This window comes from Sorex araneus, chromosome 5 (genome assembly GCF_027595985.1).
Source record: "Sorex araneus isolate mSorAra2 chromosome 5, mSorAra2.pri, whole genome shotgun sequence".
Lineage (NCBI taxonomy): Eukaryota > Metazoa > Chordata > Mammalia > Eulipotyphla > Soricidae > Sorex > Sorex araneus.
Window position 1 is genome coordinate 4,694,607 of NC_073306.1, and position 27,584 is coordinate 4,722,190.

The window sequence follows — 27,584 nt, forward strand, 5'->3', positions numbered from 1 at the left end:
CAGGTGACTCAGATTAATAATATTGGGGGGCTACAGCCAGCAGTGCTCAGGGCTTACTCCTGGCTCTCTGTTCAGGGATCACTGCTGGCAGGCTTGGGGGGGCCATCTGGGGTGCCGGGGATCAAATCCCTGCCGGCCATCAGCAAGGCCAGAGTCTACCCACTGCACTCATGCTTGGCCACACTGTTCAATATTTTTTTTTTTTTTGGCTTTTTGGGTCATACCCAGCGATGCACAGGGGTTACTCCTGGCTCTGCACTCAGGAATTCCCCCTGGCCATGCTCGGGGGACCCTATGGGACGCTGGGATTTGAACCCGGGTCGGCCGCGTGCAAGGCAAACGCCCTCCCCGCTGTGCTATTGCTCCAGCCCCCTACCTGTTTATTTTAAGTGGCCTGGAAGTCAGGGGCGAGGTTAGCAGTCGGGTTAGGGTACGAACCCTGGGAGCGCTTACGCAGGTTTCTCTGTGCCTCCGGCTCCTCATCTGTACCGGCAGCACGTCTATAACACTTCCCCACAGGGCTCCCGGGGCAACGAGACACGCGGGGACTAAGAAAGGTCCTGGTACGGGGGTGAAATGCAGCTCACAGAGCTCCGAGAGCTGTTTTACGGACTCACCACCAGGATCTCACCATTCTACAAGGAAGTGATCATCGACGTAAGGAGAGGGGTTCGGCAGGGCGACACCACTTCACCGAAACTCTTCAGTGCCACCCTAGAGAACGTCATGCAACGACTGGAATGGGAAGGAATGGGAGTGAAGATAGACGGTCGGCAACTACACCGCCTCCGCTTCACTGATGACATCGTTCTTATAACACCAAATATCAGCCAAGCGGCACGAATACTAGCCGACTTCTACCGTGAGTGCAGAAAGGTCGGACTGCAGCTGAATCTCCTGAAGACAATGTTCATGAGAAATGGACTGGTTCTGATGTTCCATTTGCCCTCAACAGAACGAACATCTCCGAATGCAGCAGTTATGTGTACCTGGGTCGAGAACTCAACATGATGAACAAACTGGCACCTGAACTGTGCAGGAGGAAGAGAGCGGCATGGAACACCTTCAAAAGCAGTGAAGAAGTGGTTAAGAAGATGAAAAACCTCTGGCTCCAGGCACATCTTTTCGACTCCACTGTTCTTTGTGCACTAACATACACCTCAGAGACCTGGGCCCTACGCAAACAGGATGAGAACGCTATTCGGGTATCCCAAAGAGGAATGGAAAGAACTGTGCTTAGAGTATTATGTTTCACTCAAGTGAGAGAAGGAATCCAGAGTTCTGACCTCCGTTGACAATCGAGAATCAGGGACGCTGTCTCGTTTGCCAAGGCGTCAAAAATCAGATGGGCCGGACACGTAATGCGATTCAGAGACGACCACTGGACTAGAGCTGTTACCGACTGGATTCCACGGGACGTCAGAAGATCACGTGGCCGCCCACTTACAAGATGATCAGACTTCTTTGTCAAGACCCTGAATGAGGCCGGAGCGTTAGCACAGCGGGTAGGGCGTTTGCCTTGCACGCAGCCGACCCGGGTTCAATCCCCGGCATCCCATATGGTCCCCCAAGCACTGCCAGGAGTAATTCCTGAGTGCAAAGCCAGGAGTAACCCCTGAGCATCGCTAGGTGTGACCCAAAAAGCAAAAAAGCAAAAAAAAAAAAGACCCTGAATGCATGGTTTGAGGCTCTTCGTGTTCCTAGAGTGAGCAGACGCCATTGGGCTACACTCGCATGCGACAGGGATGAATAGAGATGTTACTGGCGCCCGCTCGAACAAATTGATGAACAACGGGATGACAAGTGATACAAGTGATGGGAGTGAAAGATAGAACAGTCAATAGGTCAGTGGGAGGGTGTCTGTCTTGCATGCAGACGGCCCTGGTCTCATCCCTAGCACCTCACTATGGTCCCCTAAGCCAGTCAGGAGTGATCCCCGAGCACAGAGCCAGGAGTGATCCCCTAACACTGCCAGGCGTGACCCCTGAGCAGAGTTGGGAGTGAGTCCCGAATGCAAAATGATGAGTGATCCTTGAGCACAGAGCCAGGAGTGATCCCTGAGTACAGAGTCAGGAGTCAGCCCTGAGCACCGCCAGGAGTGATCCCTGAGCACAGAGTCAGGAGTCAGCCTTGAGCACCATCAGGGGTGATCCCCAAGCACAGAGTTGGGAGTGACCCCGAGTGCAGAGCGAGAAGTGATCCTTGCGCACAGAGCAAAGAGTCAGCCCTGAGCACCGCCAGGAGTGATCCCTGAGCACAGAGCCAGGAGTCAGCCCTGAGCACCACCAGCTGTGCCCCTCCCACCCCCCATGGAAAAAGTCCCTGGCCTGCAGCAGTCACTGAGAACGAAGTTCATTCCTGGTGCGGAGCTGGGCAAGGGGCCCGCGAGGAAGCCCCTTCCGAGAGAGCCTGGGGCGGCCCCGCCCTCTCACCCAGGCCCCGCCCCGACCACGCCCCCACGCCCGCCACTCCCGCCCCGGCCCCGCCCCGCCCGGCCGCGGGGCTCCTGCCCTTGCCGAAGTCTCGCGCGCTTTCCGGTGCGCGAGCTGGGGCGAGAGCCGGGCGGGCGGTTGGGCGGGCGCGACCATCGGCGGCGGCGCGCGGGGGGGAGGCCGGTCGGGCCGGGCGCGCTCGGCGGCGGCGCGGGGGGCTCGGGGGCCCGCGGCGGCCGCGCCCCGGCGTGCGTGCGGGGCGCGCGGGGTGGGCGGCGCGCGGGGGCGGGGCGGGGCGCGCGGGCGGGCGCGGCGGGCGCGGCGGCGGGCGCGGCCCCCCCTGCGCGCGGGGCGGGTGCGCGGCGCGGGCGCGGGCGGAGGCGGCGCGGGCGCCATTTTGTGCGAGCCGAGCGGTCGTGGGCGCTGTCGGTGCGCGCGCCGCCTCGTCGGTTCCCAGCGGCCTAGCGGGTGAGGCGCGGGGGGCGCCGCCGGGGGCGGCCGGGCGGGCGGGCGGGCGGGGGTCCGCCGGGCCGGCGGGGCGGGCGGGGCGGGCGGGGGCGGGGGGCGGCGGGCCCCCCCCCCCGGCGCGGGCCTGACCCCCCCCCCCCGCCGCCCGCAGGCGAGCCCGGCAGGAAGATGTCCGAGTACATCCGCGTGACGGAGGACGAGAACGACGAGCCCATCGAGATCCCGTCCGAGGACGATGGCACGGTGCTGCTGTCCACCGTCACGGCGCAGTTCCCGGGCGCCTGCGGCCTGCGCTACCGCAACCCCGTGTCGCAGTGCATGCGCGGCGTGCGCCTGGTGGAGGGCATCCTGCACGCGCCCGACGCGGGCTGGGGCAACCTGGTCTACGTGGTCAACTACCCCAAAGGTGGGCGTCCGGGGGCCTCCCCTCTCTCTCTCTGCCCACCCCCCCACACACACACTGCTCGGGCCGCCTTCCTTCATTGTACCGCCGAGCTGTGCCCGCTTGCCGGGGCTGGGGGAGGCCGCAGGAAGGAAGGGGCGGCCCCTGCCCCGCGCGCATCTGACCCCGAGCGCCTCGTGTGTCCCCGTGTGTCCCGGTCACTGTCGGGGTCCGCCTGAATCAGCCCCACCTGCACCCAGCTTCCGTATCCCCCTGCCTCCCCCCCCAAAAAAAAAATAGGGAATCCTCACGTCCCCAGCAGTGGGACGACTTGCAGTAGGTCTATCAGAGGGGGGGCGGGAGTGCGTGCTTTGCTTGGAGTTGGACCCCACATGGGGTCCCCAGCACCGCACCGAGAGTGGTCCTCGCCAGCCCCCATCAGAGGGGAAAGTACCGAGGTGTGTGTGTGTGGGGGGGGTTCGTGCCCCGGGTCCCCTGACCAGGGGCTCTGCCGAGGGTTGGAGCCAGCTCTGCCCGGACACAGCAAGCACTCCATCCTCCACCCGGGTTCCTGGTCTCAGGCCCACCTTCCATGTGAAGGGGCTTCTCCCAGACCACTGTGGGGTGGGGAGGGGGCATGTTTGCTCCCAGCAGTGCTTTGGGAACTGCTGTGGCTGTGATGGTGATCGGACCTGAACCTCCAGGCTGTGGCCCCAAAAAGTTCCCTTCTTAATTTTTTTTTTGGGGGGGGGTCACACCCAGCGATGCACAGAGGTTACTCCTGGCTTGTGGCAGTCCTCGGGGGACCCTATGGGATGCTGGGGATTGAACCCAGGTCGGCTGCGTGCAAGGCAAACGACCTACCTGCTGTGCTATCGCTCCAGCCCCAAAAAGTTCCCTTTAAAAAAAAAAAAACTATTTCTTGCTGCTTGATGTGCTTTGAGTAAATGACTGGCGTCTCCTGAGGAGAGTGCAGGTTGCAGAGAGGGGACTTTGCGTATCTAGCCACGAGACGCCTGGGTTTTCACTCGGGGGTGTGAGGGGCTGCAGTGGCAGTGCCAGGCCACGACCTGAGTTTGAGTCTTGGCACCGCGTGTGGCCCCTGCCACTGCCAGGCCCAGGCCACACGCTGCAGCTCCGCAGGTTCCGGCTCCGTGTGCTCCTTCTCTGGGTGCAGGACGTGCTTAAGGGGGTCTCGAACGTTCTGTTTGTTCAGATAATAAAAGGAAAATGGACGAGGCTGATGCTTCGTCGGCGGTGAAGGTGAAGAGGGCCGTGCAGAAGACGTCCGACCTCATCGTGCTCGGCCTCCCCTGGAAGACCACCGAGCAGGACCTCAAGGAGTACTTCAGCACCTTCGGGGAGGTGCTCATGGTCCAGGTGAGGCCTGTCGCCCTCCTTGGAGCTTTCTGCTGAGGTGACGTTGGCCCCAGGGTCATGGTTGTGGGAACAGGGCCCTGGGGGCTCTTCTGCCTCTCCCATGCAGCTTCCGGGGGGGGGGGGGGGGTCCATATTCTTAGTGATTCACGAAGGTGTCAGCAGCCAGGTCTCCGGCATCCCTTTAGAATCTGTGAATACCCAGATCAGAACCTTGGGTTTGACTCTTCCTGTTTAGAGAGACACGAGGGAGAGCTCGGGAGGCGCCCGTGGGCACCGGCAGCGGCCCGGAGGCTCGCTCGCTGCCAACAGTGCAGGTCACTAGTGTCTGGTCTGCTGGTGCCACTCGGCGAGGCCGCAGAGATAGAACAGCAGGGAGGGTGTTTGCCTTGCACGCAGCCAAGGTAGGTGCAGAGCCCGGAGTAACCCCTGAGCATCGCCCGGTGTGACCTGCAAAGCAAAAACAAAAAGAATCACTTGACTAGGGTTTTAATTAAGTAGATGGTATAGCAGGTAGGGCCTTGACACGTGGTGGACCCGGGATAAGTCCCTAGCACCCCTTATGGTCACCCAAGCACCCCAGGTGTGGCCCAGAAAAGAACCCCTGCACAGCAAAGGGTCACTACATCCGGTTAAAGCCACTCCATGGTTGTGTTTTAGTGCATTTCAATGATCTTTCCTAGGTCAAAAAAGATATTAAGACTGGTCACTCGAAAGGGTTTGGCTTTGTGCGGTTCACTGAGTACGAGACCCAGGTGAAGGTGATGTCCCAGCGACACATGATTGATGGACGGTGGTGTGACTGCAAACTCCCAAATTCTAAGGTACTTGCTCACTTCTAGCAATGGTAGAAGCAACGTAAAATGGAATTGAATACTTCAGGAATGGAATATTACTGCCCACGGGTGCTGTTATAGTTATGTGTTGAAGTGTAGGCGCCAGGGGCTGGAGCAATAGCACAGCAGGGAGGGCGTTTGCCTTGCACGCGGCTGACCCAGGTTCAATTCCCAGCGTCCTATATGGTCCTCCGAGCACCGCCAGGAGTAATTCCTGAGTGCAAAGTCAGGAATAAGCCCTGTGCATCACTGGGTGTGACCCAAAAAGAAAGAAAGAAAAAGAGAGACCCAAAGAGAGGACGATGGGTGGGCGTTTGCCTGCGTGCAGCCAATCTGGGTTTGGTCCCAGTAGCCCCGCCAGGTGTGGCCCCCAAACGAACAGTGTGACAGCAGCAAGAGTGACCTGCTTCCAAAGCCGCCTCTTTCATGCAGGCAAATCCAATTACTCGGAGCTCTGCTGGCCCCTTCCTATTCCTTGGACGGACTCGAGTAGACTGAGGTCTCTGAGCCGCGGTGGGTGGTGCTCAGGATGCCATCTGCCCTGGGCTCTGGGGTGCAGGGCATGCGCCAGGGGGCTTAACCCTTCAGGGTCAGTCCCTGCACTGCAGGAGAGTCGGAGGGACGGACGGGCGCCAGGGCTGCTGTCCTGGTGCCCCGCCCACGTGTGTGCCGTCTCCTGGCTGTTGGTGCGGCCCAGAAAGGCAGAGAATGGCGAAGTGAGGCCGCCCACAGGTGCCTTTGGTCCGGCCCGGTGTGACAGGCCTGGCGGTGGCCCCTGTGCTGTGGTGTGCGGGTCCCGTCGCCTGGCAGGTGACTGGTGCTTTCCTTTGTGGGTCAGCAAAGCCCGGATGAGCCTCTGAGGAGCAGGAAGGTGTTTGTGGGCCGCTGCACCGAGGACATGACGGCCGACGAGCTGCGGCAGTTCTTCTGCCAGTACGGGGAGGTGGTCGACGTGTTCATCCCCAAGCCCTTCCGGGCCTTTGCCTTCGTCACGTTCGCAGATGATCAGGTATTCCCCTGGCCGTGGGGGTTGCCCGGGCCTGTTTCTGCTCTGGGGGCTGACGGGGGCGTGGCGCAGTCGCCACTTGCACTGTCCTTCGTTCCTGCACGAGACACGGCCCTGGCGCGTCTCTGGTCTTTGCGCGTGCCGCGTGGGGTTGACTGAACACTCCCCGTTGCCGCAGCAAAGGCTGCTCGTGCACAGAGAGAGCGCGTCTGTCCCTGCTGTCCCCTGGGGCTCAGCGCGGTGCCTGTGGCCCCACGGCCTGGCCTCACGGGTCGCCGCCCGTCCTGCAGGTGGCGCAGTCCCTGTGTGGCGAGGACCTGATCATCAAAGGCATCAGCGTGCACATCTCCAACGCGGAGCCCAAGCACAATAGCAATAGGCAGTTAGAGAGGAGTGGAAGATTCGGTGGTAATCCAGGTGGCTTTGGGAACCAGGGCGGGTTCGGGAACAGCCGGGGCGGCGGGGCAGGGCTGGGGAACAACCAGGGCAGCAACATGGGGGGCGGGATGAACTTCGGCGCCTTCAGCATCAACCCGGCCATGATGGCCGCGGCCCAGGCGGCGCTGCAGAGCAGCTGGGGCATGATGGGCATGCTGGCCAGCCAGCAGAACCAGTCAGGCCCGTCGGGCAACAGCCAGAGCCAGGGCAACATGCAGCGGGAGCCCAACCAGGCCTTCGGCTCGGGGAACAACTCATACAGCGGCTCCAACTCAGGCGCCGCCATCGGGTGGGGGTCGGCCTCCAACGCGGGCTCGGGCAGCGGCTTCAACGGCGGCTTCGGCTCCAGCATGGACTCGAAGTCGTCGGGCTGGGGGATGTAGGCCGGGCTAGTCAGTCAGGCGCTAGACACCCGTGGGAATTCACCTTTTTCTAGACTCATGGTAAGTATATTGTAAGATACATATGTACTAAGAATTTTCAAAATTGGTTTGTTCGGTGTGGAGTATATTCAGCAGTATTTTTGACATTTTTCTTTAGAAAAAGAGGAAAAGCTAAAGGAATTTTATAAGTTTTGTTACATAAAGGGTTGAAATATCGAGTGTTTGAAAGTGAACTGCTGTTTGCCTGATGGGTAAACCAACACTACAGTTGCTATCGAGAGGTTTCTCCTGTAATAATTTATCCCTGGACTTGTCACCTGAATTATTTGCATGTTCAAAATGGAAAAACCATTGGTTAGAGCTACATTCTTTCCTCCTCGTTTTAATTTGAACCCCACCATACAAGCTTCTCCTTAGGAAGACCCTGGAGATCGTGGTGTTGCGATGTTTGGTTCTTTTATTTCTGTTTGTTTTTAACACTTGTCTCCCCTCATATACGAGAGTACGGTATGAAGCCTTCATTTAATCTCTGCAGTTCATCTCATTTCAAATGTCTGTGGAAGAAGCACTCACTGACAGGAGTGCTGTAAACACTCCGCCGTGGGCACTGTCCACTGCTTGCCCACCAAGAGCTCGTCCCCACGCCGCCGGGCTGCGTCTCTGACGGTGGGTGTCCCATTTTTATCCGCTACTCTTTCTTTCCTGGAGTCGTATCGACGCTGTGACGGCAAGGCTGTGCTGTGGACCAGAAGGCTGTCTGAACTCTGAAACCTTGTGTGGGATTGATGGTGGTGCCGAGGCATGAGAGGCTGGTATGAGCGAGGACAGGAGAGCGCGTGCAGAGACTTGGTGGTGCATAATGGAGATTCTCTAACTGGGCGAGATGTGTCTCTCAACCCGTGGCTTGGTGCGAGAGTGTGCGGAGCGCAATGGTAGCGGATAACGTACGTACGAGTGTTCCTTGCGTTCAGAGGACATCCGCGTCTGTTGGAAGACTTGAAGTGAGTCTTACTCTTAGAGAACAACGTTAGCTGAATGTGTTAGTGACACGAGGCCTGTACCTGCCTGCCCCCTTGTCAACTGCTGTGAATGCTGTATGGTGTGTGTCCTCTCCTGCTCCTGATCTGTCGGTGTGGTCATGTGGCCTGGCGCTGGTGGGCTGAGCTTGCGTGCTGTACAGGAGTCTCGGAGCGGAGTCGCCAGTGAGCGGGGGGCGGCCCTGGGGCCTGCCTGCCCCGAGGATGCGGTTGGCGGTCCTGTACCCTGTGTTTGGATGCTTTTCTAAGAGTTGTCAATGTTGGAAATTCTGAAATAAAACTGATTTAAATAATATGTGTCTTTGTTTTGCAGCTCTGAATGCAAAGAATTCATAGCAGTTAATTCCCCTTTTTTTGACCCTTTTGAGATGGAACTTTCATAAAGTTTCTTGGCAATAGTTTATTTTGCTTCAAATAAACTTATTTGAAAAGTTGTCTCAAGTCACATGGATTCATCACCTGTCATGCATTGACACCTGATGCCCAGACTTAATTGCTATTGGTTCTTGCATTGTCCAAAGTGAAAAGTTTTTTTTTTTTCTTTTGAAATCTAGTTTTCAATAAGTCTGGGTGGCCGCACCTACAATGGTAAGCAGAACCCTTTTTCTCAGTGCCTCCGTGCCTTCGGGTGACCTGTGTCCATGGCCTGTGGGGAGACTCCACTGGGGAGTCGGCTGCCTGATCGCCGGGGGGGCTGGGGTGGGGGGCGCAGAGCAGCGTGAGCGGCTTCCAGGGCTTTGTCGCAGAGCATAATCGCTCGGAAAGGTTCTGCGCCTTTCTGGTCTGGGGTTTGAAAAGTGGAATTAATTGCAATAGGGGTAGACAGAGCCACAACTGTCTCGTGCCTGAAATCCGTCCCGAGGCCTGGTAGCTTTAAGACCTAGTGGGTGGGTTTGCCTGTGGAGTGTGGAGTGGACGGGGCTGTGTCCTCCGAGCTGGGCGTAAGGGGGCGGGGGTGGGACGCGTTGACAGAACTCCCGCTCACCGCGATGCGAAGTGTGTAATAGCAATGATACATTCTCCTCTTGTACTTTGATGTAACTGCTTGTGAGCTGAGCTGGGCCTGTTTTCTGGGAGAAGAATGTAAAGCCTCTTGTGTTGAGTATTTCCCTGGCACCCCATGACTTAGCTCCTGATGAATGGACTTTGTGAGTTTCCTGTTTGACACATTTGTGAATGGAATTGTCCTGTAGACTTGTGATTGCTGCTTTATTCAGTTTCCTCTGTAAAAGGATCTTGAGTTTTGACTTTTTTTTTTCCCCTGCATCTGAATGGCATGATTTCCAAACCCTGTACCGCCTGGATTTCGCATTTTAGCCCTTGCACTGTTACTCTGCAGCAGTAACACGTAACACTTAGAGTGGTACTCGGGGACCTCCAGAGACTAGACTGGCAAGCCTCCAAGGAGCCCGGGGTAAGTTCTCTCGCCATGGCATGGTTTCCTCCCCCCCCTGCACCGTGGGGCTGCCTGCTTTCATGGTTCTCCAGAGCTCTGGGTAGCTAACTGCCCCCTCCCCCAGAAGTCAGACGTGTAGAAGTATAACTATTGGGCAGAGATTTGTTTTCAAGTCTATTTGGTCATCTAAATGCTTTCATTCTTAAAAAAAAGAAAAAAAATTTTTTTGAACCAGTTGAATAAAAAATTTTGTTGCCACCACAGTTGAACGTCTGGAGTCTTACTGGAAAAACAAAACAGTTCCTTTTTATGTGGATCAGATGCTATAAAAGTGACTTTGAAAAGTGAGTCTAAAGAAGGTGCACTTGGGGCCGGAGTGATAGCACAGCGGGTAGGGCGTTTGCCTTGCACGCAGCCAACCCGGGTTCAATTCCCAGCATCCCATAGGGTCCCCCGAGCACCGCCAGGAGTAATTCCTGAGTGCAGAGCCAGGAGTAACCCCTGAGCATCGCAGGGTGTGACCCAAAAAGCAAAAAAAAAAAAAGCTGCACTTGGTTTACGCAGGAGAAAGTAGCCAGGCTCACTGTGAGTTTTTGCACGGAGGGGTGACTGGCTAGAGCGAGGGGTTTGTTTCAGTGTTGGCCTGAAGACATCTCAGAGGAGACTGAATTTGATCCCCAGCACATGGTGGTCTAAGTACCCCTAGGAGTGGCCGGGAAACAGTCAAGTGTGTCAGGAAGGAGATGCAGGGGGAGAGCTGACCGGGACAGGTGCGTGTGAGGGAGGCGGGCGGCACGAGCTCCTTTAAGTGTGCTTGAATGTTCCATGTTCTTGTAAGCAGTGAAATTCCATATTTAAAACCACTTAATTCTCATGTAGTTTTGTCGGTGAACAAGAAGATTTTTGACTCCATCCTCTTCTGGCTTAAAGTAGGTAACTAAAAGGCAGCGTCTGGGGTGCTCGGTCATGCCCAGGCCGGCGTGCGTGCGGGCTGCTGAGGCGGCCGCTGGGCTTCCGTTAGGGCAGGGATAGCCTGGCGATGGCCGGGGCTGTTCCGTATTTGGGCTTTTGCCAGTTTGGCAAGAAAAATCGACACCTTGTGTGACTGGCTTTCACTCGGAAAGGGGTGGCTGCCGAGGCCAGAGTTGCCATGTTTCCGATTTCCCGTTTGTTTTTAGACATTCTGGGCTGAGAGCGAGCTAGTACCTAGCACCGTGCGTAAGGCTCGTGCCTGGTACGGCCCACCCAGCTCGCGCCCCCGCTCTGACCCCGAGAGGTGAAGCCCCCATGCCGACGTCCCCGAGATCAACGCAGAACGGAGCCGGTGTTTGCACACGCCCTTGACCGAGCCCGGCGCTGGGAGCCCTGCAGCGTCTGTGGGTCAGGGCCGGGGCGAGCCCGGCCTCGGCTGCAGCCACAGCTGCCGCTCGTCAGGGTGCCCGCTGCCAGGGTCTCTCAGGGCTCGCTGATTTTTACCCTCCGTGGTGCCGGGAATCAGACCCACGGCCGCGCCCTGAAAACGAGGAACCGCTTCCCGGCTGAGGGTGTGTTAAAAGTTGTTCATTATCTTTTTGATCCAGGGCACATAGTTGGGGACTTTGGTGTAGACCCCGTACTGGCCGGCTTCCCCGCAGTGGCTGGGGCCCCAGGACACCACCCCGCCCACAAACCACCTCTGTGTGTCCGTATCGAGGAACACGAGGGCCCCGCCGCTGTCCCCCTTGCAGCTGTCCTTGCCCCCGTGTTCCAGCCCCGCGCACAGCATATTGTCTGTCACCTGGGTCTTGGGGACCGACTTAAAGGCCCTCGCACAGCTCTGACGGTCTGCCACCGGTACGTCCACGAACATGAGGTTCCTGGCCAGAAAGCCCCTCTGGGTCAGCCCCCACCCGGAGACGGTCCCCGTGGTGTTGGTCGTCATGAAGGACTCTGCCGATGGCCCGGGCAGGCAGACGGGCCGGAGGTGGCTGCTGATGCCCACCCTGTCCCTCAGCTTGATGAGGGCGATGTCGTTGTCAAAGCCTGCCTCGGGCCGGTAGCCCTCGTGGATGAACACGGCCTCGGCCCAGGCCTGCGTGTGCTGGGGGGACAGTCTCTGGAGGGCGCCCATCCTGATGTCCAGGGCAGTGGGGTCGTCCTTCTGTGCGTACACGGTGTGGGCAGCCGTCAGGATCCAGCTGTCAGACACGAGCGCGCCCGCGGCCGTCCCTGGGCCCAGCAGCAGCACTTGCCAGGGGAAGTCGCCGGGCTTGGCGCTCTGGCCCCCGTAAACTCGGCCCTCGGTGCTGCGGGACGACACCCCGCACACTGTGGGGACAGACAGCTCGGGTAGGGCCTGCCCGAGACAGCCCCAGAAAGGCCGCAGCGCGGGCAGCGACCCCCAGGGCTCCGTTTCCCGGGGGGGGGGGGGGGGGGCGGCCAGCAGGCTCTGGGGTCTCGGACACGGGCTGGGCCCCGTCCTCTGTCTGGCCTTGGACGTTTGGGCTTGTTCTGGTGCCGGGGTGGCCCCCAGGCCCAGCAAGATGGTGGGCTGCTGTTCCAGCCAGAAACCGGTAGGTTGAGAGATTAGTCTGGGGCTGGTTGATTCCCCGGATCGGGACTCGTACCCTTGTTGCTGACTGACTGCCTTGGTGAATGGAGCACGCGCGGCCCGTGGCAGGATACTTGCATTACGCTTTGCAAAGTGTCAGCTAGAATACGAGGTTTTAAAAAAGGAAACAACCAGATAATACAGGGGTAATGAAATATATTATTACCTATCTGGGGTTTTTTTTAATTGCTCTGATTCAACTAGATCTTCAGAGCCAATTCTGGTCCAAAAAAAAATTCCTTTAAGTACTATGAAAAGGCAAATTGCATTAATGTTTAAAAACTAGATGTCATTGAAAACAATTGCTTAGGGAAATAATAAAGTTATTAGCTTTGGGTTTTAATAGCGCTTTTACAGAGAAGTAACCCGGTAGAGCTACTTGGCATTTGTAAATATGAAATGGTTGAAGATAATTTTTTTAATCACTTAATTTTTTTTTTTAATGTTTGCCTCGTTGTGAGGTCAAAAATAATCAAATGACTGGTGCAGTCAGTGGCTAACAACCCCTCCCACCCCGGATTTGAGGGGTGGGGTCGGTAACAAGACCGTTGTTGGGATTAGTAACTCGGCCTGACAGCCAGGTGCTCGAGCTCTGCTTCCGCCCCCGCCCCCTGCTCCTCCCCATCAGTCACCCACACCCCAGCCACGGCTCCATTACCAGGCTCGCAGACGGGGAGCAGCCTCTCTCCTTTGGAGCTCGTCCAGAATCCATCAGCCTCGCACACATATTTACCTGCAACTCATTGGGAAAGCAAAAATGTTTAACTGCATGTGTAAGGTGGTTGTCATTTGCTTGAACACCCCTTGAGAAATGTTGATTCTTGAGCATCGTTGGGAAGTGGAGGTGCCTGAAAAGCCGTTTTACATGATTTCCCGAGGAGGGGGTCTCTGCATTACCGTGGCTGCTTGCTCAGTGGAAACCTTTTAGATGTGGAACTTGAATATGTATCACAGTCTCAAGTGCTTAATGATAAGGTTTTGACTTGTTAAATTAAACCATTTGGAATATATTGTGTGTTTGTAGTCATTTACTGGATAAGATCTGTTTTCAGATTCCTGCAAATTGACTCGGAGTCAGGAGCTGTAATATTTCACTTAGCAGGTGGGAGGGAGCGCTTTCTCGGCCCCGCCAGGTTGGGACATCCCTCCCCAGAGGCCCGCTCACCGTCACCCCTGCCCATTGTGTAGAAGGTCTCGTTACAGCGGTACTGGATCACGGCTCTGTACGTGGTCACTTCCGGCCCTGTGACGTAGTCCACTTGGCCGTTGGGCAGCTCATCAGGTGGTCCACAGTCAACAACTGGCAGAGGGGGAGGGAGGTGAGCGCGGGGGAGCGGGCCAGGGGGCCAGGGGGTTCCTGCCGCCTCTGCCTGGCTGTCTCTGCAGTTGAGGGTCGGGCTGCAGTGCCCCGGGGCACCTCAGCTCTGCTGAGGAAACGCCTGCGGGGAGTCCTGCCGGAACCCGGGGCCTCGCCCACCTGCCGGGCCTCAGCCTCGCTGGACACAGTAGGAGGGATCCGGGACCGAGAAACGCCTGGTGTCAACTGCAGGCTGGGTGGTAGCAGCCGCCTGCGGGCGCCCTGAGCCCACCCCAGGACGGAGAGGGGGTGCAGGGTGGGCTTGTGGAGAAGGACTCCAGTCCCCAGGGCGCTCTTGGGCCCCAGCCCGCGGTGGTCAGCCGCTGCCCATATGGGGACCGTGGGATCCCCGGACTGCAGAAGCCACGACGGCGTGGTGGAACCCCTGAGGGGGCCGGGAGGGGGCTCGAAGGGAGCACACGTGTCTGAGATCAGGGCTGCCCGCCCGACCCCCACGACAGAACCTGGCCTAGCGAGGCAAGAGCCCGGCAGTCCACAGGGGCAGCCTGCAGTTAGACTCCTGGTGCATGAGTCGGGCTGGGGGGCCGGGGGGGGGGCCAGGGCTGGTGCCACAGCAGAGCAGGGAGGGCGTCTGCCCCGCACGCAGCCGGCCGGGGCTCCATCCCGGCATCCCATGGGGCCCCCACGCACCAACAGGACTGACCTGAGTGTAGAGCCCGGAGTGACCCCTGTGCATCACCGGTGTGACCCAAAATGCCACAAATAAACTCAGAAACGGGGCGCGAGATGGCGGGGATCAACGCAGCTGTGCAGCCCCTCGTGCCACGTGGGCCCTGTGGGCCGCCAGGAGGGACCCCTGACCACGTCCAGCCCTGACTCAGGCCTCCCCTCCCCCATAATAAAATTAAGCGCTGGTGGGTGGGATCGACTGGGCAGCGGGTGGGGCGTTTGCCTTGCATGCCCCGGCCGGGGTTCAATCCCCAGCACCCCATAGTCCCCCAGCAGAGCCGGGATCCCCAAGCACTACCAGGCGTGCCCCCAAAACTGTGTATGAAATTTAGATAAATGCTGTGACTTTATTTCCTGTTTTTGAATACTCTCTACTTAGAAAAGTACTTTTTCTTTTTGGCTTTTTGAGTCACACCCAGCAATACTCAGGGGTCACTCCTGGCAGTGCTCGGGGGACCCTATGGGATGCCGGGGACCAAACCCAGGTCAGCTGCGTGCAAGGCAAGTGCCCTCCCCGCTGTGCTATCACTCCAGCCCCTAAAGAAACATTTTGTTAGTAGCAAGGGTCCCTCGAGTCCCTGGAGTGCATGAGGGGGGTGTTGGGGGAGGGGCACCCACCGGGCAGGTCCGGAGGGGAGGGGAGGGGAGGGGAGGGGAGGGGAGGGGAGGGGAGGAGCGTGACCTACTGCTGCACTCCGGCATGGGCTGGTCCCAGCTTCCGTCCTTCTGACACTCGGCAGCAAATGCCCCCAGGGCCACGGAACCCTAAAGAGGGATGGGCGTCACTTCCTGTTGGCATCACGCGTCCTCTCCTCCCGTCTCCCCCTCCCGCACACGGGTGTCAGCTGCAGCCTGGGCCGTGGTGGTCGGGATCCTCTGGAGCTGTCAGTCCTTTCTGTCGTTCCTGGGGGGTGCACTCCTGGCAGTGCTCAGGGCTGCCTCCTGCCTCTGTGCTTAGGGATCACCCCTGGCAGACTCGGGACTGTACGGGGTCCCATGTCCACCAGCTGGACTGTCTCTCCCGCCTGCTCCCACGTGGGGGGGGGGGGTGAGGGCCACACCCGGGGATGCTCGGGGTCACGCCTGGCTCTTCCCTCAGGAGTCACTCCTGCTGGTGCTCAGGGGACCAGCTGGGATGCCGGGATCGTGCTATTGCTCCGGCCCCATCACTGTTTTTTTTTTTTCTTTTTGGGTCACACCTGGCGATGCACAGGGGTTACTCCTGGCTCTGCACTCAGGAATTACTCCTGGCCGTGCTCGGGGGACCATATGGGGTGCTGGGATTTGAACTCAGCTCGGCCGCGTGCAAGGCAAACGCCCTCCCCGCTGTGCTATCACTCCAGTCCCCCCATCACTGTTTTCTGAGGGTGGCACATGCCCTGTGGCACTCTGGAGCCGGTGAGTGCCAGGGACCAGGACAGAGCCCTGGCTCTGGAGTGATCTCGCTGTCCTCCCTCCCCTCTCCTCCTCCCTCCCTCCCTCCCTCCCTCCCTTCTTTCCTTCTTCCCTGCCTTCTCTTCTTCCTGTCTCACTTCCTCTCTTTCTTCTTTCCTTCTTCCCTTCCTCCCTCCCTCCCTCTCTTCCTTCTTTCCTTCCTGTCTCCTTCCTTCCTTCCTCTTCTTTCCTTCTTCCCTTCCTCCCTCCCTCTCTTCCTCCCTTCTTTCCTTCCTGTCTTCCTTCCTTCCTTCCTCTCTTTTTTCCTTCCTTCATCCCTACCCTCTTTCCTCCCTTCCTTCTGTCACTCCCGGTGGCACGTGGGGATGACTCCCTGCTTTGTGCTCAGGGGACCATACGGTACTGGGGATCAAACCCAGGCCTCTCACATGCAACCACACACTTATCCCGCTGAGTCTCCAGCCCGGCTCTGCACTTTGAGTCAAAGACACAACAGGGGCCGGGACGATAGTCCAGCGGGCCCCAGGCCGGCCTTGCCACACATCTGACCAGGGTTTAGCTCAGCTTCCCAGAGCCCGCCGGGGGTGACCCCTGAGTGCAGAGCCGGGAGGAGGCCCTGAGCAGTGCTGAGTGTGGCCCCCTCCAAAACAAGCACAGCTGCTCCCCCAGGGCGGGAGGAAAAGGTGCGAGGTTAAGGCACTCGTCCCGCATCCCTCCGACCCCGGTCCAAATCCCCGCTCCCATACCTGGTTCCCTGAGCACTGCTGGGAGTGCTCCCCGAGTGACACTCTGGGGTGTCCCAAACCGCCACCTCCTCCAAAGAAAGACCCTGGGGGCCAGCGCGATCACACAGCCTAGAAGGCACTTGCCTTGCACGCGGCCAACCCGGGTTCAATCCACCCACCAAGTCCCCCGAGCCCCGCCGGGAGTGCTCCCTGAGCACAGAGCCAGGAGGAAGCCTGAGCACCGCTGAGTGGGACCCAAAGCCCAAACCAAACCAGAAGGTTTGCTGAGCAGATCTGCCGCCCAAAGACCGCGCAGGGCCAGCCCCGCCCCGCCCTCACCCTGCACCCCCCCCCCCGCCCCGCCTCCGCGCCTCCCGCTCACCTGGGCTCTCCCCTCTCAGCACAAGGACTCCGTGCCAATTAGGAAACACATAAAGGGCCGCTTCTCCCCTTACCTGTGCTCCTGAAGGTGTGCTCAGCACTTCCCGCCCCCAGGAGCGCCCGGTGCCTGCTGTTTATAACTCTGCCGCGTGGGCTCTTTCCCGGCCGCTGAATGCCGGCTGCACCCAGGGGTGCTCGCCTGAAGGTCATTGGACCGGAGGGAGGGACCTCGCCTGACGTGGGGCAAGATCAGCGCGTGTGGAACTAGGTTAGTGAACTCGGCTCTGCCCGGGGGCCAGGGAGGCGCAGCGCCCGGCTATTTTCGTCTCCGCTTTCCCAAGTAGTTTTCCAAAACGGCAGGCGGGAGCCCGGAGCTCGCCCCGCCAGCTGCACGGGGCCCTGCGCACAGGGCGTCAGCGTTTCTGCCCGGCCGGCACCCCTGGGAGCGACTCCCTAGCACAGAGCCAAGAGAAACTCTTCCCGAGCACTGCCAGCTACGCAACATTTTAAAAATAAAGGGACAGGGGCTGGAGCGATAGCACAGCGGGGAGGGCGTTGGCCTTGCACCTGGCCCCGACCCGGGTTCGAGTCCCAGCATCCCATAGGGTCCCCTGAGCACCACCAGGAGTGATTCCTGAGCACAGAGCCAGGAGGAACCCCTGAGCATCGCTGGGTGTGGCCCCAAACCATAAATAAATTAAGTTAAAAATAAGGATATTTCAGAGCCAGAGACCCAGTGTCGGGGTCAGGCTCTTGCCTTGCATGCAGCCAGCCCGGGTCCAACCCCAGGCCCCTAGGCGGTCCCCAGGCCCATTCAGGAGTGATTCCTGAGTGCAGAGCCAAGACTAACCCCTGGGCGCTGCCCAAAACAAAGTAGAAGGCGGGGCCTTTGGGGGGGGGGGAGGAGGGGTCAGGGCCCGGTGTGGGCCACACCAGCCGTGCTCGGGGCGCGCGCCTGTCTCTGTGCTCAGCGATCACTCCTGGAAGTGCTCCTGGTACCGGGACGGGCCACCCCCCGCGACCCCCCGCTGTGTCCGGCCTCGGTCCTTGCTGCCTGCGCTGAGACCCCCGGCCACCGCGCTAGCCCACGACCCCTTTGCACACCTGCTAGTCTGCATCGGTTCAAGGCCCAGTGCTCGGGGAGCGTGCTCCGGGCAGGACGAGCCCCGCGCCCAGGAGGAGGTGCTGGGAGAGCCCCGCCCCCGCAGGCTGCGGCCCCCGCGCCGACCCCGCGCCGCGGAACGGAGCGGCGGGCCCGCGGGTCACTCACCCGCAGCAGCGCGAAGCCCGGCTCGCAGGAGACCGAGACGCGGTCCCGGAACACGTACTGCGCCTGCACCGGCGAGAGGCGGCCGTGCGGTGGCGCTGTCGGCTCAGGGCAGGGCTGGGCTGCGCCGGGAGAGGGCGGGTCGGTGCGGCTTTTCCTTTGCAGGTGTTCTGGGTTTGCTTTGTTTTATTTTATTTCACTGCCTCGCTCGGCAGTGCTCAGGGCTTAGTCCTGGCTGTGCACTCAGGGGTCACTCCTGATGGGGCTCCAGGGACCATCAGGGGCGTCAGGGCTCAAGTTCAGGCTCCCACATTCAGAGCATGAACTTTCAGCCCTTTGAGCGATGTATTTTAGGGTGTATTTAAGCGATGTATTTTAGGGTGTCTTTCTTTGTTTGCAAATCTTCACTTTTTTTTTTTTTGCCTTTTGGGTCACGCCCGGCGATGCTCAGGGGTTCGTCCTGGCTCTGCGCTCAGGAATCACTCCTGGCAGTGCTCGGGGGACCCTATGGGATGCCGGGATCAAACCTGGCTGTCTGCGTGCAGGGCAAACGCCCTCCCCGCTGTGCCGTCGCTCCAGCCACAGAGATCCCTGAGCACAGAACCTGGAGTAGTGCTGGGGCAGGATCAGGTTTGGCCCCCCGGAAACCACCCACCCCCCAATCCAAACAAGACCAATGGTGAGAGGGCGGGAAGGACAGCTCCCGGGGGTGGGCAACCCTCGTGTGCGGCACCTTCTGGGCGCCTGGGGGTGCCTGGAGGTCCCCGGGAGAGCTCCTGAGCGGCTCTGCGGGGGGTGCCCGGGGAACGGGCGGGCAGGGGCGAGCTGGACTCTGCTCAGTGCCCCTCAGGCCGGGCACCTCCTGGGCTTTTGAGCCCGGCAAGAGGCTGGTGTGGGGCGAGGGGGACGCGGGCGGGAGCTTCCTCACCCTGGCAGGACCCTCCAGGAGGCCGGGCCCCCCTCCTCCCCTCCGGCCAGCTCGGGACGGACAGGGGCACGGGGGGGGGGGGGAACGGCCCGGGACGCTGGGGTTGGCCGGGCACGGGGAGCAGTGCGGGACCTGGGGAGCAGGTTCGGGGGACAGCCGGGCACGGGCGGGACAGGGAGCTGCTCGGGCCAGCCCGGGGCCTGCTGGGAACTGCAGGGCCCGCCCCACGCTGCCTCCGAGCCAGCCCCTCCACCCCACCCCAGCTTCTGTGGGGTGGCCCCGCCCTGCTGGCCCCTGCCCAGACCCCTCCCCGTATCTGACCTTCGCCCACAGCTGATGCCTTGAAAGAAAACCCCGAAGTGACGCGGAGACAAGGGGTGTCCTCCAGGGCTGCACTGCCGTCCCCGCGAGCCCAGCGGCTCAGGAAAGGCCTGTCTGTCGTCTGTCTGTCCGTCCATCTGTCTGTCTGTCCGACCATCTGTCTGTCCGTCCATCTGTCCATCCATCTGTCTGTCCGTCTGTGTGTCTGTCTGTTTGTCCGTCCGTCTGTCCATCCATCTGTCTGTCCATCCATCTGTCCGTCTGTTCGACCATCTGTCTGTCTGTCCGTCTGTCCATCCATCTGTCTGTTTGTCCGTCCGTCTGTCCATCCTTCTGTTTGTCCATCCATCTGTCCATCCATCTGTCTGTCCGTCCGTCCGTGTCTGTCCATCCATCTGTCTGTCCGTCCGTCCGTGTCTGTCCATCTGTCTGTCCATCCGTCCGTCCGTCTGTCCATCTGTCTGTCCGTCTGTCCATCCGTCTGTCCGTCTGTCCATCTGTCCTCCCCGGGCCGTGCCCGAGGCACCTGTGCTGCTGTAGCGCATCTTCCAGCCCGTGTGCTCTCCGGACTCGTCGGTGACGAAGCTGACGGTCACCGTGTTGCTCCTGGTCTCGATGCGGGGGGGCCGGGACCCCCCGCAGAAGGGGCCGTAGGTGTCCCTGTGCGTGTGGATCTGGGAACGGGGGGCGTCACTCAGTGGCTGCGGGCGCCGGGCCGCGGGCGCGGGGGGCGGCACCAACCTTCAGGAAGTCGTAGGGGCACTGGGCCTCGGGGTGTGTCTCCACGTCGAAGGGGCCCTCGAAGTCCAGGACGACGCTGAACCCCTCCTCCAGACGGATGCTGTAGGCGCAGCTGGAGAGTTTGGGGTACGGCTGCGGGTATTCGGGGCTACTGAGCACCCCAGACCGGTTGGTGAAAACCTGGCCCGAGCACAGGGCTGGGGGGAGAGAGCAAGTGTGAGCAGGGGCGGTGGGCCGGGCCTCAGCAGGGGCTGGAGGGCAGTGTAGGGACCGTCTCTGGCTCCCAGAAGCAGTTTCTGGGCAGTAAGTTCTCGGGGGGCCCAACGCACACCCCAGGGATGTGGAGGGCGTGGTCGGTGGGGCCGGGGCCCGAGCCCGGGAGTGAGTTCAGAGGCACGGGGCGGGGGGGGTCTCCTCTGGTCCCCCAGGGACTCTCCAGAGGGAGGTGACACCCTGGCCCGAGGGCCCGTCCCTCCCCACACCCTCCTCCAGGAGGTACTGGGACGCCCACCCAGCACCCTTCCTGCTGCCCCCATGCTCGGCACCCCGCACCCCTTCCTCCTTCCACCCAGGCCCAGGGGCCACCGGCCGCCCCCACGCACTGGGGGAGCCCAGGCCGACCCGCTCCAGCACTGGGCGTGGAGGGGGGCCGGGTCCAGCTGCAGCCCCCACCCCCACCCCCGCCACAGAGACACAGTGCAGGGGTGGAAACAGCTGATGTGCTTTATTTAGGTCCGAGCGGGGTGAGGGGGCCTGGCCCAGCTTCCGGGGGGCACTAGAGATGTTTCTCTGAAAGAGAAGAGACGGGCGGCACGGGCAGGCACGGTCACCTCGGGGTGGGGTCGGTCTAGGTGCAGGGCGGGGTGGGGGGGCCTGGGGGCATGGGGGTGCAGGGCGGTGAAGGGGTGGGGGGTGGAGGTGCAGGGCGGGGCCTCGCTGCTCCCTTACACCCACACCTGCTCCAGCCTCGTTTTCCTTTATTCCCTGTTGGGGCCACACCCAGCGGTGCTCAGGGCTGGCTCCTGGTGGGCGGGCCTCCAGGGACCCTCTGGGGGTCCCGAACCCAGGGCCTGACGCCTTCCCGTGTGTGTGGGGGAGGGTGCAGCCCGCAGCCGAGAGCCCCGAGCACTGGGCTGGGAGCGGGGCTCACCTGAGCACGTGCGCTGGTTGGGGTGCAGGGTGTAGCCGGCCCGGCAGGAGCAGTAGAAGCCGCCCAGGTGGTTGTGGCAGTGGTGGTCGCACACGGGCGGCCCCTCGGGGGGCACTTGGCACTCGTCGATGTCTGCGGGGGCGGGGCCAGACACGGGTCACTGCAGCCCCCGGGCGGCTGAGGGAGGGGCATCGCCGCGCGTCTGTGCGCGTGTCCTGGGGGTGGGGGCGACTCCGGGCTCTGCCCAGGGCTCGTCCTGGGTGCAGTGACCAGAGCGGGCGGCGCTGTCCCGGCCTGGGGGCGGAGGGAAGCTGGTCTCTGTGCTGGGCCTGCAGAGCTGCTCCCCGCCCGCGTCTGGCCTGCTAGTTGCTTTGGGTTTGGGGCTCACCCCACAGTGCTCAGAGCTCGTGGAAGGTGAGCACCCCCCACCCCTGTACATCTCTCTGGCCCTGGCCTTTCCGTCTGCTTGGGGGCCACCCTGCGCGGGCCCCAGCTCCCGGAGGGCACAGACCCAGCACGGACGCACGCGCCCTGACTGCCGCCTGTGTGTGCCCCTGGGGGCCACACCCAACAATGCTGACTCCTGTCTGGTTCCGGGGACCTTCTGGGGGTGCTGGGATCGAACCCGGGTCAGGCACGCGCAAAACAAGTGCCCTCCCCACTGTGCTATGGCTCTGGCCCCATCTTTTTTTTTTTTGCTTTTTGGGTCACACCCAGCGATGCTCAGGGGTCACTCCTGGCTCTGCACTCAGGAGTCACTCCTGGCGGTGCTCGGGGGACCATATGGGATGCCGGGGATGGAACCTGGGTCGGCTGCGTGCAAGGCACACGCCCTCCCCGCTGTGCTACGGCTCCGGCCCCTCCGGGCCCATCTTGTGAGGCCTGTTTGAAATCAGCCTCAGCGAAGGGAGCAGCCGGAGTAAGTCCACCTGCGGGGCGATCCCGGTCCTGTTGGGCCCTGGCCGCTGCAGAGCACAAGCAAAGGCCACGCAGCAGATCTCGCAGGGGCCAGCCTGGCTGCCAGTGCGGGAGGGGCGCGGGGCGCCTGCAGCTCCCACTCACCCTCCGCCGCGTAGAAGGCCTCGAACCCCGAGAAGGGCTTCTCGTTGGAGTAGTCAGAGCGGAAGGTCACGTCCAGGCGGGGCCCCGGCGACAGGAAGTGGTCGGTGCCCGGCGCCCGCTCGGTGTCGGTGCTCTCCTGCCCGCACAGGGTGGCCAGCACCTTGTTCCCGGCGCTCAGCTGTGGGCGGGGGGCTCGGGGAGGTCAGGGCGAGGTGGCTCGGGGAGGTCAGGGTGGGGGTGGCTCGGGGAGGTCAGGGCGGGGGGGGGTGGCTCGGGGAGGTCAGGGCGGGGGCTCAGGGAGGTCAGAGGCTGGGGGATTGCTCGGGGAGGTCAAGGCGGGGGGGGTGGCTCGGGGAGGTCAGGGCGGGGGCTCGGGGAGGTCAGGGTGGGGGGGCTCGGGGAAGCCAGAGGCTGGGGGGCTCGGGGAGGTCAGGGCGGGGGTGTTGCTCGGGGAGGTCGGGGGGGGGCTCGGGGAGGTCAGGGCGGGGGTGTTGCTCGGGGAGGTCGGGGGGGGGGCTCGGGGAGGTCAGGGCGGGGGGGTTCCTTGGGGAGGTCAGGGCGGGGGCTCGGGGAGGCCAGAGGCTGGGGGCTCACGGGGCTCCAGCCCCCAGGGTCGCACCTGGACGAAGTCGTACTCGCAGCGGTAGGACGGCTCCAGGTGGAAGTGGGTGAAGTAGAGGCGCAGGCGGAAGCCGGGGGGCGCCGTCAGGTTCCAGCGCTGCTGCTGGTGGTCGGGGTACGGCCCCGGGAAGCCGGGGGACACCAGGCGCCCGAACACGGGCTCGGGCCACCCGGGGCCCGGTGGCACCGCCGACCCCCAGGGCAGGGCCAGGAGGACCAGCAGCCCGAGGCGGAAGGGCCCGCTCCCCCCCCTCAGCCCTGCCCGCCCGGCCTGGGCGACCCCCGCACGCCGCCACATGCTGCGTCTGCCTGCTCTCGCCGCCCGCCCGCTCACCTTTGGTCTGTTTGCCCCGAGCCCGCCCTGCCCCCGCCTGAGCCTGGCACTCTGGGACCTGTGACCCGACAGAGGACAGGCAGGCCGGACGCCAGACTGATAACAGGCGACCTCCCTGGGCCTGTTTCCTCTGGGGCCTGCAGGTCAGCCGAGGGCTTCCAGGAAGAGGCGAAGCAGGACCACAGGCATCTGCCTGGGCCCGTGGGGAGGAGGCGGAGCCGCTGAGGAGCTCAGCGGGGAGGGACATGGCACCCAGCCCGGGGGCGTCCCGGGGCCCCCTCCTGGCCTCAGAGGCGGGCGGGGCTGTCAGGGTCACTGTGGGCCAGGCTCAGCACCCGCTCCAGATGGCTGGGGCTGCAGACAGGGCAGGTCCACCCTGGCGTCCCATACGGTCCCCGGGCACTGCCAGGAGTAGCCTCATGGGCACAGGGCCAGGACTGAGCCCCGAGCACAGCTGGGTATGGCCCAACAGCACCCCCTGAAAGAGGGGCTGGAGCCAGTCTCTTGGGGGAGCACGCAGGAGAGACGGGGACTCACTGAGGAGCTGGGGAGGGGCCGGGGAGAGCTGGGGAGGGGCCGGGGACAGCCCAGCGGGGGTAGCACTTGTCTCGCGTGCGCTGACGTGAGTCTGATCCCTGGCACCCAGCGGGCCCCCGCCAGGGGTGACTCCTGAGTGCAGAGCCAGGAGCCAGCCCCAGGTTCCGGTGAGCAGTTTGGGAGGGGGTTGGATTCCCGCGGGGACACACGGTCCTGAGCCCCGCCACAGTGTGGCATGGCTGTGGGCACGGCCCAAGACCAAATGAAGCTTGAGGCGCGGTCCCCGTGCTGGGCAGTCGCCTGTCTGCACCCGGGGAGTCGGGTCCTTTCTGCTTTCTGGGGGCAGCCTGAGCCCCCCTGGCGATGCTCAGGGGTCACTCCTGGCCGTGCGTGGCGGCCACTGGGCACAGGCTGGAAGCTGGGTCGGCTGCGGCAAGGCCAGCGCCCTCCCGACTACCCGCCAGGCTCCGCTCCTGTCAAACCCTCTCCCCCGCCCAGACCCTTGGGGCTTTAGAGAAGTGGTGAAAGCTCGGAACCAAATTCGTGATGAGTTTATTGAAAGGTGACGGGGCCCCTGGCCCTCCTGGGTCAGCAGCGGGACTGTGTGGCCCGCGCGGGCGGCAGCACCTGGGCCTGGAGTACGGGGTGGAGGGTGACCCTCCATCCCGGCCGAGATGTCCACCCACGGCCCGTGCAGGGACCGAGCCGGCTGCAGACCCAGCCCAGGCGGGCCGTCTTACTCTCCGTGCCACAACCCGGAGGCCCGCCGGGGGCCTGGGGGTCACTAGGCACGTGCCCTCCACGAGAGAACCCCACTGCTGTGTACACGGCCCCGGGGCCAGGGGACTGTGGATTCGCGTGTCCAGGACAGCGAGGAGTCCTGGGTCCCCCTGAAGCCTGTGAACTGTCCCTTCCGGGGCCGGGCAGAGCCGCACTTCCTGTCTCTGCCCTCTGACCTCTGGGGCTGTGGGGGAGGGGCTGCATACCAGCTCCCAGGCCTTCCGATCGGAGGGGACTGTCGGGGGTCACAGCGGCTGACTGGGCCCCAGGTTAGAGGTGTGCGTGGGGGGTGGATGCCCGCTTTTCCCACCACACCTGGTTGGCGTGGACCGGAAGGCGCCAACCCGACATCCCCAGGCCCCGCCTGTCCCCTCCCAGGCTCTGGCTGTGGGGAAGGGGCTTGGCTAGCGGCGCCCTGTGCCGTGGACGCCAGGACATCGGCAGGGCAGAGAGGCCTTTGGGGCCCGGCCCCGGGAGCCTCCTTCCTGGCCCGCAGGCGGCCGGGCGAGGTTCAGCACCATGGAGAGGGCACAGTGCCGCCCAACCAACCACCGGCCCACGTGGCACCTGCGGGTCTGAGCCCGGCAGCCCAGCCGGCCCCCCGGGGCCCCCTCCAGCAGCCCCCCGCCGGCCCGCGACAAGCCTGGACAAGACCCAGTGCTCAGAGCAGGGCTGCCAGCAGCTGGCCAGGCCTGGGCCTGCACTGCGGGGGGCGGGTCAGGGGGCCTGTGCAGTGTCCCCCGGGGGCCGGCGCTGGTCTGAGGTCGCGGGGATTCGGGCGGGTCAGGCAAGGTCGTGGACACAGATGCAGAAGTTTGTTATAAATACACGTGTTGGTGGGCCAGGGCCGCGGGGCGGGGCTGTACACGGCTGCCAGAGCCCCGGGGCCGCGTGCCCGAGACAGACAGTCCGACCCGGGCGGCCGGCAGCGGTCCCTGGTGGCGGCCAGCCGGCGGGGGCAGGGGCGACGGTCTTGTCCAGGCTGACGTCAGGCTCAGCTCACTTCATTCAAGGCCTGGCGGGAGAAGTGTATGGGGGGGGCTGTCTGGCCCTGAGGCTGCACCTCGGGGCGCCCCAGCCCTGCCCCGCGAGCCCACCCCGCCCGGGCGCCCACCTTGCGGGCGAACTCGGGCAGGACGAAGGCGGCCCGGTGCACGTCGGAGTTGTAGTATCTCAGCTGCATGGCCTCCACCTGCTTCTGCGTCAGCGGCCTCACCGGCTCCCGGAAGTTGGTGTTCTGCGGCCGGGCAGGGCCGTGAGGGGCTGCTCTGGGGCCCGCCCGCTGCCCCCCGCCCCCAGCAGCACCCCCAGGCCCCTCACCGGGTTTTTGCTGCACAGCATGAAGCCGATCTGGCCACTGGGGTAGGTGGGGATGGAGCAGTAGGCGTAGCCCACCACCGGGAACAGGGACTTGCAGAAGTGGCGCATCTCCTTGATGAGGTCCAGGTGCAGCCACTGGCACTCGCCTGCGGGGGAGACGCGCAGAGTGGGCGGCTGCCGCCCCGCCGCCCCCGCCCGCCCGCCGGGCCGCCCCTCACCCTGGCAGCAGAGGATGCCGTCGGCCTTGAGCGCCGTGTTCATGAGCTGGTAGTAGGACTCCTTGAAGAGGCTCTCCGCGGGCCCTGCGCGGGGACGCCGGCCTGAGCACAGTGGCCGGGGGGCGGAGCCCCGCCGGGCCCGGGCGCCCTGCCCACCCGCCCCCGCCTACCCATGGGGTCCGAGGAGTCGGTGATGATGACGTCGAAGGCGTCCTGGTTCTGCTTCATGAACTCAAAGCCGTCCCCCACGTGCAGCGTGAGCTTGGGGCTGGCGTAGCCCACGGCCATGCCGGGCAGGAACTGCTTGGAGACCCGGATGACGTCCTGCGGGGAGAGGGCGCAGGCTGGGCGCAGGCCCGGGCCCCCCGGACCCCCGCGCGCGCGCGCCCCGGCGCGGGCCTCACCTCGTCGATCTCGCACTGCACCACCGACTCCACGCAGCTGTGCTTCACCACCTCGCGCAGGACGCCGCCGTCGCCGCCGCCGATGATGAGCACCTGCGGGGCGGCGGTCAGCGGGCGGCCCCGGCCCGGCCCGGCCCCCACCCGGCCCGCGGGCCCGCCCCACCTTGCGCGGGTCCGGGTGGCTGCAGAGCGGCAGGTTGGCGATCATCTCCTGGTACGAGAACTCGTCCCTCTCGGTGCACTGGATCACGCCGTCCAGCACCAGCACGTTCCCGTAGCTCTTGCTGCGGGCGGGGCGCGGTCAGGGCGCGGGGGCCGCGGGGGGCGCGGGGCCCGCCGGGGTCGCCCATCCCGGGGACGCGTCCCGGACGGGCACGTGGGGCGCGCGCGGCGCGGCGCGGCCCGGGCCCCCCGCACGCGTGACAGCGGCGCGGGGCGGGGGGCGCGGGGCGGGGGTCGCGGGCCGGGCCGGGCCGGGCGGTACCTGCGGAAGACGAGGATATCCTGGTACCGCGAGCGCTGGTGGTGCAGCAGCTGCTCCACCTGCAGCGACAGGGCCTGCCCGGGCCACAGGCTGCACGTCTCGCGGAACCAGCCCTCGCGGATGGCGGCGGGCCCGGGGCCGGGCGCGGCGGCGGGGCCGGGGCCGGGCTCCATGGCGCGGGGCGCGGGGCGCGGGGCGCGGGGCGCGGGCACTGCAGGCCGCGCCGAGCCGCGGCACAACGGGAGCGGCTCCGCCCGCCGCGCGCGCCGCAACCTAACCACGGGGGCGGGGCCTGACGGGGGCGGGGCGCGGGCCGCCCAATGGAGGCGCGGGTGCTGGCGCGCGGCTCCGCCCCCCCGGCGCTCGAGGCGCGCCCATTGGCCGCGGCGCGCGTCCGTCGGCGGCAGCAGGCTAGTGCGGCCCGCTCCGAGGGGCCACGTGGGGCCGCGCCGGGCGCCGCGGCCGGGCCGGGTTCCGGGGCGGGGCGGGCCGCACCGGCGGAAGGGGCGCGGGTGCGCGTCCCG

At 63.2% G+C, this 27,584-nt stretch overlaps 3 protein-coding genes across 5 annotated transcripts; 1 reads left to right on the forward strand and 2 right to left on the reverse strand.

Moving 5' to 3' along the window:
• Nucleotides 1-2,760: 2,760 nt before the first annotated feature.
• Nucleotides 2,761-8,794, forward strand: TARDBP (TAR DNA binding protein). 2 transcript variants are annotated; one of them, XR_008630213.1, is made up of 7 exons: nucleotides 2,761-2,900; nucleotides 3,052-3,306; nucleotides 4,499-4,662; nucleotides 5,343-5,483; nucleotides 6,334-6,504; nucleotides 6,792-7,988; nucleotides 8,673-8,690. XR_008630213.1 is itself a non-coding variant. In XM_055138661.1 (6 exons), exons 2-6 carry the CDS (start codon nucleotides 3,069-3,071, stop codon nucleotides 7,320-7,322), a joined length of 1,245 nt encoding a protein of 414 aa, XP_054994636.1. In that variant the 5' UTR covers nucleotides 2,761-2,900; nucleotides 3,052-3,068; the 3' UTR covers nucleotides 7,323-8,794. The 2 variants fall into 2 exon arrangements, 1 of the variants encoding a protein (XP_054994636.1); XM_055138661.1 differs by having other exon boundaries at nucleotides 6,792-8,794.
• Nucleotides 8,795-8,932: 138 nt separating this feature from the next.
• On the reverse strand, nucleotides 8,933-23,321 carry MASP2 (MBL associated serine protease 2). 2 transcript variants are annotated; one of them, XM_055138658.1, is made up of 10 exons: nucleotides 22,982-23,321; nucleotides 22,363-22,540; nucleotides 21,301-21,432; nucleotides 20,151-20,347; nucleotides 19,936-20,083; nucleotides 18,164-18,282; nucleotides 15,079-15,157; nucleotides 13,511-13,645; nucleotides 13,004-13,078; nucleotides 8,933-12,062 (listed from the first exon to the last, which is right to left on the reverse strand). In XM_055138658.1, the coding sequence occupies exons 1-10, from the start codon at nucleotides 23,279-23,281 to the stop codon at nucleotides 11,305-11,307; spliced, it is 2,121 nt and encodes a 706-aa protein (XP_054994633.1). In that variant the 5' UTR covers nucleotides 23,282-23,321; the 3' UTR covers nucleotides 8,933-11,304. The 2 variants fall into 2 exon arrangements, with proteins under 2 accessions (XP_054994633.1, XP_054994635.1); XM_055138660.1 differs by lacking the exons at nucleotides 8,933-12,062; nucleotides 13,004-13,078; nucleotides 13,511-13,645; ... (2 more) ...; nucleotides 19,936-20,083; nucleotides 20,151-20,347 and adding an exon at nucleotides 20,898-20,939.
• A 1,604-nt stretch (nucleotides 23,322-24,925) lies between these two features.
• SRM (spermidine synthase) lies at nucleotides 24,926-27,269 on the reverse strand. The gene is made up of 8 exons (XM_055139013.1): nucleotides 27,061-27,269; nucleotides 26,740-26,860; nucleotides 26,577-26,669; nucleotides 26,343-26,496; nucleotides 26,173-26,256; nucleotides 25,955-26,100; nucleotides 25,749-25,871; nucleotides 24,926-25,649 (listed from the first exon to the last, which is right to left on the reverse strand). The coding sequence occupies exons 1-8, from the start codon at nucleotides 27,231-27,233 to the stop codon at nucleotides 25,629-25,631; spliced, it is 915 nt and encodes a 304-aa protein (XP_054994988.1). The 5' UTR covers nucleotides 27,234-27,269; the 3' UTR covers nucleotides 24,926-25,628.
• Nucleotides 27,270-27,584: the final 315 nt, after the last annotated feature.